This window comes from Falco rusticolus, chromosome 11 (assembly GCF_015220075.1).
Source record: "Falco rusticolus isolate bFalRus1 chromosome 11, bFalRus1.pri, whole genome shotgun sequence".
Taxonomy (NCBI): domain Eukaryota; kingdom Metazoa; phylum Chordata; class Aves; order Falconiformes; family Falconidae; genus Falco; species Falco rusticolus.
The window spans coordinates 2643307-2657414 of NC_051197.1; the positions used below are offsets into that span (position 1 = coordinate 2643307).

General features: G+C 39.8%; 1 protein-coding gene across 11 annotated transcripts in view; it reads right to left on the reverse strand.

Moving 5' to 3' along the window:
• Window positions 1-14108, reverse strand: part of RAVER2 (ribonucleoprotein, PTB binding 2) — a 39504-nt gene that overhangs the window by 4193 nt on the left and 21203 nt on the right. For 2 of the 11 annotated variants that reach the window (XM_037404295.1, XM_037404299.1), the window contains exons 4-13: window positions 13406-13597; window positions 12386-12512; window positions 11378-11463; window positions 7840-7944; window positions 7506-7617; window positions 6156-6391; window positions 4180-4291; window positions 3642-3787; window positions 1714-1803; window positions 897-1025 (exon numbers count right to left, since the gene is read on the reverse strand). In XM_037404295.1, the coding sequence (XP_037260192.1) occupies window positions 897-1025; window positions 1714-1803; window positions 3642-3787; window positions 4180-4291; window positions 6156-6391; window positions 7506-7617; window positions 7840-7944; window positions 11378-11463; window positions 12386-12512; window positions 13406-13597 (1335 nt within the window). The other 9 variants (XM_037404302.1, XM_037404303.1, XM_037404297.1 and 6 more) reach the window with 8 other exon arrangements.

Consider the following 14108-nt stretch of genomic DNA (forward strand, 5'->3'; position numbering starts at 1 on the left):
TTACCCATGGCAGGAGGGTATGAATTCCTCAGGACTTCTACAGCACTCGGGAGATGGGAAGTCCTCTGTTCAGACTGAACAAAGCTTTTATCCCCACCATACCCCGCCTGTGTTCAACCAGCCTCTGGTTACACTAGCCTCCAGCCTCCTTTAGGCTGGCCCTCCCTGCTTCCGTAGCATTTCCCCATCCCCTCCGCAACTCTTCTTGATGAAAACTGTCCACTGAGTGCACCAGACAAAGGAAGCTTTGCTCAGTGAGTCTGGCTGAAGTAGGCTGCATCTGACATCTGTTATAAAATTTCAAATTAAAGCCATTTTAAAATGGTTTTCTTCCCAGGATCAGTTAAGAGTATTACAAAGTGAAAGCTGTAGGTAAACTGGACACTGCCTTGATCTGCCAGTTCCAGAGGTTTTATCCCAGTGGCACTCACTGCAAAACATCTGCAAGTCAGGCAAAAAAACCCTTTTAAAACCTCTGTGAACTACCTCCTACTCCTTTCTTCACTTCCTACTTTATTTGCCTCCTTCAAGGCATTTCTGCACATTCACCCTCACAAGTAACATCTTTCCCAGAAGTCTGCTCACAAACATCCAGCCTTTCTTTGCCTGTGGGCTTCGGTGGTTTGTGGGCAGTGAGGAGCACAGACCTCCAGGGCGTTGGAGGGCTCCGAGGGGGGCTGGCGCTGGCACGCCCTGCCCAACCACTGCTTTTATTTATCACATTCACCGGGAACTGCACGTGATCCAGAGCAACTCGGGATCCCGAGGGGCAGGGATGCAGTGGAACAGCTCTGCCTTGGCTTGTTGTGGGTCCAAAGTCCACTCGGTGGCAGCACAAAGACAGCTGGCTCGGGCTGTGCCTGCAACCACCCTGCTCGCTCGCTCTCTCCTCTCACCTTATTTAACGGGTTTTGTGGAGGAAGCTGCAAGCTGCCTGGCTGGACTGATCCCTGGGCTCCACTGTAAAGTGTAGGCATGACCTGCAAGCAGGTACTGTAGTCTGGGTAAGATCCACCTGTAGATTCCTGAATGCAGAACGGGATCCACGATCAACCAGAAGTTGAAAGAAAATAGGTTTAGAAATTAATTTTTACTTGATATAGTAACGAGCGCTCAGCTGGCATTTTCATATCTGAGTCACACTCAATTGCTAAAAGGAGTGTACAATTCACAGCAGCTCAGGCATGCAGCAATTTCTTGAGCAAAATGTAAGATTTGGGGGATGGCTTGCTTTACACAATTCCTTTTAAAAAAAAAAAAAAGGGGGGAAGAAAGAGGAAAAAAAAAAGCGTGCTTGTCTGTGGTCACAGAAACCTCGGGCTATGTAATAGCCTGGGCAGGAAACAATCCTCCAAGAGGCTCACTGGAAACAACACTACACTGTGCTGTTTCTTGGCAGGAGTATTTTAATACACTCCTGAACTGTACAGGTAACTCTGGCTTGTGGGATTTCAGAGGGAGGGATATTTATGGCAGATATAACCACAAGCGTGAGTATGAACCCTGGAGAGTAACTGTGCAGGGATGCCCTGTGGAAGGTGACCATGCAGTGCCATTCATCCCACACTCTCCGGCCCCTTTTTTCTTTTCACAGTACTGACAGCAGCAGCCACTATCAACAAACAAAGCAGGTGTCCAGAGTCCAAAAGCACCCTTGCAGCTGATGGGAGAAACAGCCAATGGAGACAGGAAGAAAATAAAATTATTTCTCACCTCAGAGGCTTCATTTTCAAATTCATCAGCTCTTGCCTGGGTAGAGTTACATGCCTGAGCATAATGCTGATACCACTGCTGAACAGCCTCCTATAAAGGAGGAAAAAACCTCTTCCCATTAACTGTCTACTAAGATCACTTTTAAATGAAAACAATTCTTACAACCTCACAGGACATGAGTAAAAGGCAAAGCTCTCCAAGAAGCATCAAAACATGTTTAACACCAGTGATAAATATAAAACCAAGCATTTAAAACTACATTAGGTGGTTAAAGATACACAAGGCACCACTGCCTTGGCAGCAGACACAAGTACAATGTCATTTCTGATGCGTAGAAGGAAGTGACAGCACCAATATAGCTGAGTGAGGTTCAGAGGTGCCACATGTCGTAAGTGACATCATTTGAGTCCTTCTTGTTACTACAGGTAATACTAATAACACTAATACTACAATACTACTGATTTTTTTGGACACTTTTTTAAGGATGTGGGGTTAGGGACTACCTCCAGGAAACATCAAAAGAAATGTAAAGCCAGTAATCACATTCAAACAAAACATTCAAGAATACCGTAGCGTTTACACAAAACACACAGCACAGCAGCCCACAGGACACCTCTCTTCCTTCTTGAGCCCACAGCTGTCACCAGACTGATCTGACTGGGAGATGGGTCTGGCTCCTGGCAAAGCTCCCTGCGGCAGCAAATGCAGTGCAGTGACACCGTCGCCTCCACCACTCCTTGGCCAGGCTGAGACCCTCCTAATATGAAACAACCCCCGTGCCCACCCACGCGCGCCCGTCTCCGTCCCCCAGGCCCAGCCGGCTCCCAGAGCAGCCCTGCTCTACCTCAGGAGTTTTGCAGCCACACACATTTCCTTGCCAGCAACCCAGGAGAGGGGAGCGCAGTTTGTTTCTGCCTCCCAGCCACAACAGAAAGATCAGGGAAAGATCAAGCGACTCTGGGGAGGAGGTGATGGGGACAGGGCAGGGAGAGACCTACTAGCAGAGCAGGAGCGGGTGTCTCAGCCCAGACCCAAGATTTTCACACAGATTACCTGATGGAACTACAATCCAATTCTCATATTTGATTTGCATACAATTATATTCCTACACAGGGTAGTGATGGCTAATGAAAATATGGAAAGGTTATTTCACAGAGCGTCCTGACGTCTGTGAAACCCAGAACTTGCTCTCAGTAGTGCACCACTCTCCAGAGGGGCAGCCCTCCACCTTAATGGCCATGCTGTGATCACCAAATAGGACGTGGGGGGAAGAAATCCTGAGCAGTGAAACCAGCTGGCAGAGACTGCAAAAATTCCCCAAGCTACACAGGAACTTCTGGTAGACAGAACAGGCTCTTCTCTGGGATCTAGCCAAAATTCAAGAAAACTTTAAAAACTGCTTGGGAAGGGAAAGAGAAGAACTTCATGGTTTTAAAGACAGACAAAAGCCAAGCCAGAAGTTACAAGTAGTAATTTTTTAGCCGACTGCACTGAATTCAGGTTCTCAAGAAGCAATCTTTCAATGGTTCTACTACTGCAACAGGGAAGGTATCGAGGCTCTTTTTGACTGGCATTAGGTGTACTTTGTGCTAAACCAATTCTGTACCCTGAATTGATAAGGGTACCCTGAATTGATAAGAGATAAACTATCAGTGAAAAGGACCTACAAGGTTCACTCTGAAGAAGAGGGTGGGCTCTGGTTGTAGGAAGGCCTAGGAACCACTGAAGAAGAGTTCATGATGTTGGACAATACTGTTCAACTGCATGCAGGGCTATCGGACCACCTGTGTACCAAGAAGTGTGTTAAGAGTATGCAGAGAAAAGGGATGAACATCTCAGGAATCAATCCCCGAGCAGATCTCTGCCAAAAATCCTGCTACGAGAGCTCTGAGTGACAAACCAGAAGAAGGTGCTGCGAAACAACGTACCTGTGCATATTCCCCATGCTGTTGAGAGTAATTAAAATAACTTTCCATTGCATGTTGTGATGTAGTTCCCTGAGACACAGCAGCGTCCACGACGTTGTTCGAAAGTCCAGTCTGCTGCGGTGGACTAGAGGCTTTGCTGGCAATTGCTGTTTGTAACACAAAGAATACACGGTTTGTATAAACACACCACTTGTATAACCTGTACAAATTAGGTTGCAATCTTGTTTAGTAATATTCTGGGATTAAAAGAGAAATCTGCTACTTCAGATTAGGCTGTGCTCAAAATTTATCAGTGCTACTAAAATTGAAGGCTTTCTAGGAGTTTCTCTACAATCAGCAAGCCCATTAACTCTGAAAATTTATGCTTCCCAAAGAAAATATTAACTGTAAGGACAGATTACATCCCAATTTTAAGAGAGTCTACAAGATTTCTGTAAAGATAAATGTTGCTGTCACTAGAATTACTCGCCAAATGGAATAACTATTTGCCACACCGGTCAAGGAAACTTGCAAGTGAAACTGCTAAATGTTTGCTTACCTGGAAGACATATACCAGGCAACACACTCGCCAAGTTCAAGTAGGGGTTGGTACTAAGACGTATTTCTTTTGGTGGTTCTCCTAGCAGCGAAGTCTGTTTTTTCAAGGGAGTCTGTGAAACAATTGGACAGCACAGTTTGCGTTATATTCATGCAACATTCGTCAGAAATAAGGTAAGTGTTCCAGCAGGATTTTGAAAAAAGCTTAGCCCTATGAAATCTAACAGGAAAACTTTTAAAATAAATACTGGGGATAACTATCTGGACACACTGGCTGCACTTTTTTTCTTGTCAAATAATTTTGTAGGAACGTTTCTCTTTAGACTGTAACTAACTAAAGGATATCGAAAACCAAACAAGAGAGAGCCTTTTATGTTCAAGTGAAGGAACAATAATCACCGTAACGACTCCAGATGCAGGGAGTTAGCATTAAGAACATGGCCGAGACAAAAATCAACTCCTTTCACCCGGAGTCACAAGCAAATAAAGGGCAAATGAATGCTGGAGAGATGACACTGCCTGCCATCTGCCATTATAAACACTTCTTACTGATCACTCTTATTTATAAGCCCACACTTAAAAGGAGAAAATATTTGTGAGCGCAAACAAAGCGTCAGGACTCACTCACTCACTCCAAAAGTGTTTGTTTCCTATGAGGGACTAGGAAGGGTACACTACCCCCTTACTTCCCATTAGCTTATATTAGAAAAAATACCGACAATAAGGATGAAGTAGCTGTAGCAAGTTACACAGCTTGCCTGAAATACACAGCTCAAAGACGTTTATACAGCATTCTACTCTACATCTATTCTGTTCATTTATTCAAAGCTCATTAAGAAAAAAAAGCTTTATTTTAATGGATCAATACTATTTTCAGTAAAACTATTAATCAACAACTTTTCAAAAACAGTGAGACCAGTTTGTAAACACAGAAAGTTTCAACAGAGTGCTGAAACTTTTCATCTGGGTGCAAAAGCAGGCATTTAATTAACTATATAGACTTCTAACGGTTTACTTAAGTTTCCTTTTAAATAAATGAAATGCTGAAACAAACCACTGATTTTATATATGTACACACACCCCCCCGTGTATTTTATTCACATGTATCTACACATAGGTAAAATACCACTTCATTACAGTAAAAAAAAAAAATTTAAAACATGAAAAACATACTTTCTGAAGTAGGACCATATCTGTCAAAGCTGTCTAACAAAGGCAGATACCGATACTGTATATAATCTGATTGCTTCAGAAAATATGTAAGGAAAACACAGATCTGATCTGAACTAAGAACATGTTTCCCCATAAATGTCAAGGTATTTATGTGTAGTATAAAAATAGTAAATTCTGTTAATAGCAGGAAAAAAACTTCTGAAAAAACTACACTGTTCTGGTTCAACTTAAATCCCACCCCATCATCCTCTCACCCCATGCTTTCAAGGGAATAAATATTAAAACTGATACAGACTAAGAAAACATCAGCTATGGCTAACAGGGTATGGATTAAAAGCCGACAATTTACACACACACACAGATATATATATATCTATATCTATCTCAACACACACCCCACCTGGAAACCCAAAGGCCCTACACATACCACCAGAATTGCTCCTGATTAGTCATGAAATTCAACCACAAGTTCTATTTTCAGTCTTTAAAAGGGACATTACTTTTGAGATAATTTCATCATCAAATACTATGAGGTATACATATGGAAAAAAAAACCCTCCAGCATTGTAAAGACTCCTTTGTTAATTCATCTGGACCTTTCACCAAAGAGCATTATTGTTCTCTCCCTATTATTCATAACTGAAATGACCTTATAATGACTCCTGAATGATCCTGTGATCTAGCAAATTTTACAGTGAAGAACTACAATAAGCAGTTGCAGGTAACTCTTAAGCATGTTAAAATAAAAAACTATAAAATCCACAGACAAGAAAAAAGAAAATACTTGTATTCAGTGTTCCTTACCCCCAAACTTGTATCAGTACTTTTTAGTTGATTCTGTTGTTTGGCATGTCCAGTCCGCAAAGCTCCCACAGAAAGATTTGTTAAGGTCTGATGATAAGGCTGCGAACCCGAGACAACCGCTTCGGTAGGCGGTTGTTTATCTGGAGCATTATTTTGCCCTGGTATAGCTTGTCCAACAATGTGCTGATTCGGAAAGAATGGCAGCATGCCCATCCCTGCTGCTGCTGCTGCTGCTGCTGTTTGAATTGGAGTCAGATTAGGTGCCGCAGTCAACCATAAATGGAGAAACTTTTATGTTAGACAAGATTTATCAGTACATTTTGTTTGTGGTTTCTACTAAGTGATGAGAAAAACATTTAGAGATCTATTTTACAGCTGCCCCAGAACACTGGATTCTAACGATAGTTTTTGGTTTTTTACCACCTCAGGAGCAAACAACTCTATTCAAAGCTAACACAATAGAAGAAACTCCTGACTTTTCTAAATGTTCACCATGATAAGAAGTTACTTGGTGTTCCTGTCACTTTCAAAAACCCCATGAACAACATCCCAGAGGATCCTGCATTGCAACAGACAGGAACATTATTTTTACAAACAAAAGAGCTAGAAAGTATTCTCCAAAATTAACATCTAGACATTCAGAACAGGTTTTTCCCCCACTCCCTCCCCCAAGCTTTTCCTTGCTCCTCGTTACTACCATAACTCAGACCACGGCTAGAACCACAGAATACATGGCTCTCAGTGGAGGAAACAAAGAAGACGCACTAGAAATAGCACAACTGATCTCTCCTCATAAAAATTGAGGGCATGACTGGTGCAGAAATCTGCATTCAAAGTTGACAGCTGTCACAGACATTAAAGCTCTAGTACTCAATGAAATGAATGCAACAAATCTATCTGCAGTGCCCCTTCAGCTACTCAAATTATCTGCTTTGAAACCACAAACCCCAAAATTTTGGTCCTAAATAAACACATATTCCAAGTGTACTAAAAATGGCAGTAACTGAGCAAGCAGAATATTTAACAACCTGCCACAACCAATTTCAACCAATGCCACAGTGTACTCTTTCTTCCCTGACAAACAGATGAGAGAAGCCAGGCAACAAGTCAAGATATATTGTTTGTTTCCTGCTTAAACCAGCAGGTTACCATTGGTCATATAGATACATAACTTGTTACCTTAACTGTATAGCTATATAGCGTGCATTATTGTCCAGCTCTCTGCCTACCTGACTGTGCAGTCACAACATTCAAACGTATTATTGCTTTTGCCACAGTGGGAGAAAGTAAAGTGCATAATTCCAAGCTGAGCATTTATACTGATTTGGTATGAAATAAAATGTCACTTACACTTAAGAGTTTCTCCACGGGCTCCCATGCCTGAGCTCACTGATGGCATTACCCCTATTCCCAGTACTGTCTGAAGCAGCATTGTTGGAGGTTCTCCCAGCAAACCTGGTTTCTGTAAGGAAGAATAGAAAACTGTGTAAATGAGTCAAATAATCCATCTGTAGCTCTTTCTTATAACTTTCACATTCAGTTAATCTTTTTAGATATACTAAAATGTTAAAATTATACTAGACAAAAACAGTTATCTGTTTTAGCAGTTTTAAGAATGTTGAAGTTGACAGTCTTGAAGTTGAAGAATGAAGAAAGACAGTCGAAGTTGAAGTGATGACCTTACACTATTAGCCTTAATGTTTTCAATCTTCATCAGCTGCTGCTGTGGCAATGGTAGGTGAGCCGGGCTCTGCAGCAGTAAGTTAGATGTACTCCCCAGAATTGAACTCTGTGGAATTATTAAAAAAAGTGTTAGCTAACAGTCCAGGAAAACAGTACATTCTTGAAACATTTTCAGATGATACTTCTTAAAGAAATCTAGATTACTTTCTGAGTTAATACAGCAAAGGAAAACAGCTGTTTCTTCCACAGAACTTGATTTTTGTTTCATTCATATTTCAAGCTCTTCTAACCTCTCTTCCACCTAGCCCTTTTTTTCACCTCACAACTACAAGTATGCTTTGTGATGGCTTTTACAGGATCATGAGTAACTCCAAATACAATCCAGACTCCATTGCAGTCCCTGTGTCTAAGCCAAGATGGAAAGTGAAATGTGTTTGGAGCCTCTGCAGACAGACTAGATAGGGGAGTTACCTATAGTGCCAGTAAGAAAGATGAGACACAAGGATTTCAGGGGATTAAGAGCCCTCTGAATAAGGACTTCATTGTTGTTAACATCTGCACTGTGCCTTGCATTTCAGTTTTAATACACAATCTCTGCCGGGTATCTATACACTTCACAGGACTCAGCTGCAACTGGCAGGGACTCTCATCCCTTGCTTTACAGTGACCAAACAGTATCTTCACTTTCAAAGAAGAATATCCAGATATGCTTCCCCTCTCTTTTTAGTGGCAAATATCTACATGAAATTCTATTCCAGAACCATTAAAAGGCTTACAAATCACAGTGCCTACAGATTGCCAAGTCTATAAAATATTAGTATTTTTCATTCAAAACATTCTGCATCAGTTTGCCAGCAGAACCGAGACACTTAACAACTTTGGGGCACCATGTTCAGACTCTGCTACTGGTATATTCAGCATTATGTGGCTTAAACGAAACCTTATGTCCACCCTGGATCAAAACCCACATTATGATTCATCCTAGCTGAGCACCGGCTTGAAACTGTCTGACAGCAGCTTCTGAGCATGATCTGTGAGGCAAAACATAAATTGCTCAACAAACCTTTTTGTACAGTAGTGCAATAAAGATATATGGGACACTGTGTCAAATCATGAGTATAGCCTTCCTCATTTTTTTGAAATCTCCTACATAGGAAAGATCACCAAAACCAGGTAATGAAGATGGAACCCCACAAAAGCAGGCAGCCCTCCCAATGCACGGCTCTGCAGATTTTGCCACCTCCTGCAAAACACTTCAAAACTATTTTCAAGCCTAAGTTTGTCTGAATATACACCCCTCTGTACCTGTAATATGGGCTTCTGGACTCAGAAATGTGCAATTTAAAACAAAAAAAGTGCCATATCTACATTAGTTATATATCTGCTCTTTTAACTGTCTTAGTGATTTCCATTAAAAATTATCCAGGGCTGTTTATTGTCATCGATACCAGTGTTCTTCCTTCTTGGTTACGTCAACAGAGAACATTTACTAGTTCAACTGCAAAACTTTCAGACATACAGGAGTGGAAAATCAATTTGGTTCGAATCCTCAAAAGAAAGTCTCTGGGTTAATAAACATTCAATAAACTGTTGGATGACTGAGGGAAACACACGACTGTGAAAGCTTAAAATGCATTATTTTAGCACACGGTAACTATAACTAAGAGAAATTAAAAGAAAGAAGTTTAAAATCATGCCACCTCCACAGTTGAAAGATTACTTAATGAATAACCTTCTGTTGAATCTTGATCAAATTCCCCTCTGTTGAATCTTTTTTTATGGATTATTTTCTAATGTTGTGGCATAGTCATCCTAAACACGTTATTTCTTCTCTCCTTTTTTTAAAATTTTTTAAACTTGTTTTTTAAAAAAACAACTTTATAAAACCTTGACTATAAAATAGCAAAACCAAGATATACGGTAAGCTGAATCAGTGTGTGACTGGGGAGGTGGGGAGAGAGTCAAGCCAAGACACTGTGTCTGTTCCTCTATCTTGCAACAACACTGAATTTCAAGACAATAAAAACAGTGACCTGGTTCTCTGGCTTTAGAGAATACTCTGAAATAAGTCACTGAATAACAGAAAAATGTGCCTAACAGAAGGAACTGGGATAATCAAATCATTGTCAACAAAATTCAGGCTATTAGACCAGGTTTGGAGCTAATTAAATGACAGGAAGCTCCCTGGAAGAGAACTAGACTTGTAAGTCCTCCGAAAGAGAAAACACCAAGTTGTCTAGCTGCAGCGCTCTTAAGCCAAAAAAACATTGGATCATCATCAATCACACTGTTAACTGTGTAAAACATGCCTGTCTCCAGCTGCAATTAGAAAACACTCACATTGCCTTCCAAGGAAGTACAGACTCTCCAAGGCTGAAGAGAGAGCAGCAGTAACTAAACATATCAATTGAAAACGTCATTTAAATGAAAGAAGTACAAGCAAAGAATGATGTTTTTTCTTATTGTACAGGACCAAAGCAACCCATCTGAAAGGGCAAAATTAAGTAGCATTTATTCAAAATGAATATATTCACCTACCAGTTTTTAGCAGAAAAAAACCCAGAAAAGCTAAATATACTTAACAAATATCTCCGCATTTTGGTGTGGGGTTTTTTTGTTTTTGTTTTTTTTTTCTAAGATCTTTAAGTCTGTGTTTGCCAAAAGAACAGCAGAAATAACAACTAATTGTATTTTATTTTTTAAATCGGAATTTCTGAAACACCAGAAATAGTAAGTCAAAGCAAATGAATCCAGTCCCTCATGAGTATTTATGAAAATCCCTGCCATGAATATCACAGGCAAACCTCGGCTTCTGGAGCTGGAGCAGTCTCTTAACAGAATCTCAATACAAGGTGGAAGCCAGGCTGCTGGCCAAGTGCACTGCTGCAGGGAGGAGTTCTGGCTGTGGGTGCTACTCTAGCATATACTCATCTCCAATTTCTAGGGCAAACTCACCCAAATATCCTTTATAGTACCTTTCAGAAATTCTGGTGTCCATCTGGAATTACAGATGCTCTCAGAATACTTTAAATAGCTTAAAGCTTGGGGGTTATTTTTGACTAAGTAGTAACATCTGAAAATCACTATTTTTTATGGCATATATAGCACATTCTAGACCCTGCAAACTTTAAAATGAAGATAGCGATGCTAAGCTTTTTGGCTTGAATAAGATAAAACAATCAAGTCTCCACAGGAGAAGGAAGTGTTATGAGTGTGCATTCTCCAAAAGAAATGGCTGTGCCATGCTCCTCCAGCACTAATTTAAAGAGGACTTTTTTTGCCAGTATTAGCAAGTTGTCTCTACATCAGCAGGTGTTAGCAAATCAAAAGCTCAGTTAAGATAAAATAACTCACTGTGGATAGTAAGCACAGTCTGCTCTTACATCCCCACAGGCATCTCATAATAGAATGCTTTTCTTAAAGATAGCTTTAATGAAAACTCCTGATTTCAGTTGTAATTCCTTAAAACTTTTGAGAATATTTTTCATGCCAAGATCTCCATATATATCTATTTTGACAGAAGTTATTTTGTCACATACCTGATGAACTTTATTCAACTGCAAAAAAGGTGGGCCAACTGCGGAATTTATAAGGTGAGGTAAACCTGCTGATGCTCCAAGAACTGCTTTAGAAACACAAGAAAACATTGTAGGCAAGTAAAAAATCTTCAAAAGAGTTATCTTATTTTTTTTAGATTTGGTTTTCATGAAACTTTCCAGTGTACTAAAGGTCACTATAATGAAACTTTTCAAGACACCCAGCTCTGATCTGCAATTAAGAGCACATGAGACACAAATACACTCTCAAGGCTCTCCTCCAAAGCTGAGTTTCACTCCAAGATTCAGAAATGCCTGGAGCTGATTACAAGACCACAGCATTATCTCAAGTGCTTTGAAAAGTCAGCATTAGCCGTCATGTTTCTTTGCTGAAGTGGCCACTTCACACAATTTCTGTGTTATCTTCTGTCAATAGATCATGTTACAAACTCTTAGCTGTCCCCCACTTGACTCTTCAAATTATCTGTTCTCATCTCTGTTCCTAATGCTTTTTCACCATCTGAAATGTGGTAAGATTGGTTTTTGTATGTTTAATAACATCCATCCTAATAAGACGACAGAGGAACGTTTCTGGGTAATACCATTACAAATGCTGTTTACAACTACGGTAGCACCCAAGCGAATAAAGATTTACATTGGAAACAACAGGAGAAAGACTCAGGCTGCAAAATTCACATCTAGAATCAGATTTCAACTTGTCATTTTAATGATGTTTTCCAAAACCATTTCATTTTAAACCCATTTCTAATATGAACATTCAGAGACCACAGAGTTAATATGAAGACGTTTTTAGGTAACACTAAATTTTACCCAAGCACAAAGCATAGCAATCCACCTCCTGCTTTCATAAAATGTGAAAGTGTCTACATAAACACACTATACAGCATCTGCACAGATTTTAAAATAGCATTCCTCCTTCACTCATCTGCTGAAAGCCTTGTATCACTAAGAACATGGTTCCTTTTCTTAACTGTTTTTTAAACAACTTACCAGGTTTAACAGCATGTCCACGCAACTGGGGTTGCAGTAGCATTTGCAACATTGCTGGATTGTTAAAACTTTTCATAATCTGCACTGGATTCGGCTCTGGAAGCAAGCCTTTTCTGTTGTTCCTCATCTCCAATTAGAGAGATACAAAAATGTTAGAATCCAGAGAAAACAAGGGATACATTCAAATCCCTCAAACTTGTGTGACAATGACACACAGAACTCATTTTCCACAGAAAAACCAACTCCTTCCCTGTTTCCTGCTCTTTTCCCTGTTCATTTTCCCTCAAATGAGATACCTAACAAACTAGTCCCCCCCAGAACTTCAAGCATATTATTTTTCCTGAGACACATTTATTTTTATCCCATAAGCCAAGACAGAGTTATCAATAAAGTATATGAAAGGCACTGTTAACATGAACACCACACACTGTTTTATAATAGTGCCAGTCATCTCTTTTATGAAGACATGGGCTAGAGCTAACCAAAGTAATGAAACTGTTCTGCTTCTACATTTAAGACAGCATCATGTTAACACTTATCACATCCAATTTTCTAGGAAATAACTTGCTAAGACATGTGGGTGTAAAAATCTCTCTTCTATATTGAGCATGAAATTAAACTATTTCTCTTACCTTGAAATTTACCTCAAAATTGACTAATTCTTGCCTGTTTTAAACCAAGTTTAGCTTGCCAAATGACTCTATTTCCCATTACTTTATTTTTTTTCAACTGGAACAATTTATCTTACAGAAAATTAAATTTACAAAAATCCCAGAGCTATGTAAAGTGTAATTTTGTGATATCCTACAGCTGTATTTTACCCTTCCTCCTTGCAGGATATGGCCATTCTTTGCCTAGGAAAGAGACTTAATTGGGCTGACTAGATTTAAAAAATAATTAAAAAAAAAGCTAATGCTTCCAAAAGCTTGGCTCCTTTTCCTAATGCAAAGCAGCTGAATGCCTCTGACCCAATTCAGGTGTATCAAACTCATTCTGAAAACAGATTTGCAAGTATCTTACCATCCTTTGTGCTGCTATAAGTGCTGCTAACGTGCTTCTGCCTGGTGCTCCTGGAGCACAGTATGACACCTGGATTCTCTTTCCTTTGATAGTCATGCCATCAGTGACTTCATGTACTTTCTCAGCCTGCTCTGCAGTTTCATACTCAACCACAGCAAAGTCACCAATGCAACTGTCTTCATCCTGAGCAAACTGAAACAACATTTCACAGCACACTGAAAAAACATACAGAATTTCAGGAACTGCTTTGCGGCACTCTCACCTATCCATGATAAAACACCTCACAAGCAGCTGACACCCTATGTCAACGCCTACCCAAATCAGTATGTTTCTTTCTCAGATGTACTAGATATAAGTTGAATATCATAACTTCATATGATATTTGGCACACATACTCTTACCAACTTGAAATACCACCTTCATGTCAATCTAATCTCGGAGAACCTGAACTATGAAATGTATTTAACAATTATTTTCAGAATAAAAAAGGAATGAGAAGGAAATTGTACATACAGGTGTATGCCACTATAATCTTTAATTTGCATGAGGATAAGAATTACAAATTCATTATTGTTCAGTTTTTAAGCCTACAATAATAAAGATGTCATTCATCAGACTGTGTGGTAGCTGTTGAAATATATAATGATGCAAATTCCACTGATATATACTGTCTTTTAGGAGAATATGAAGTGTGCGGTTGTAT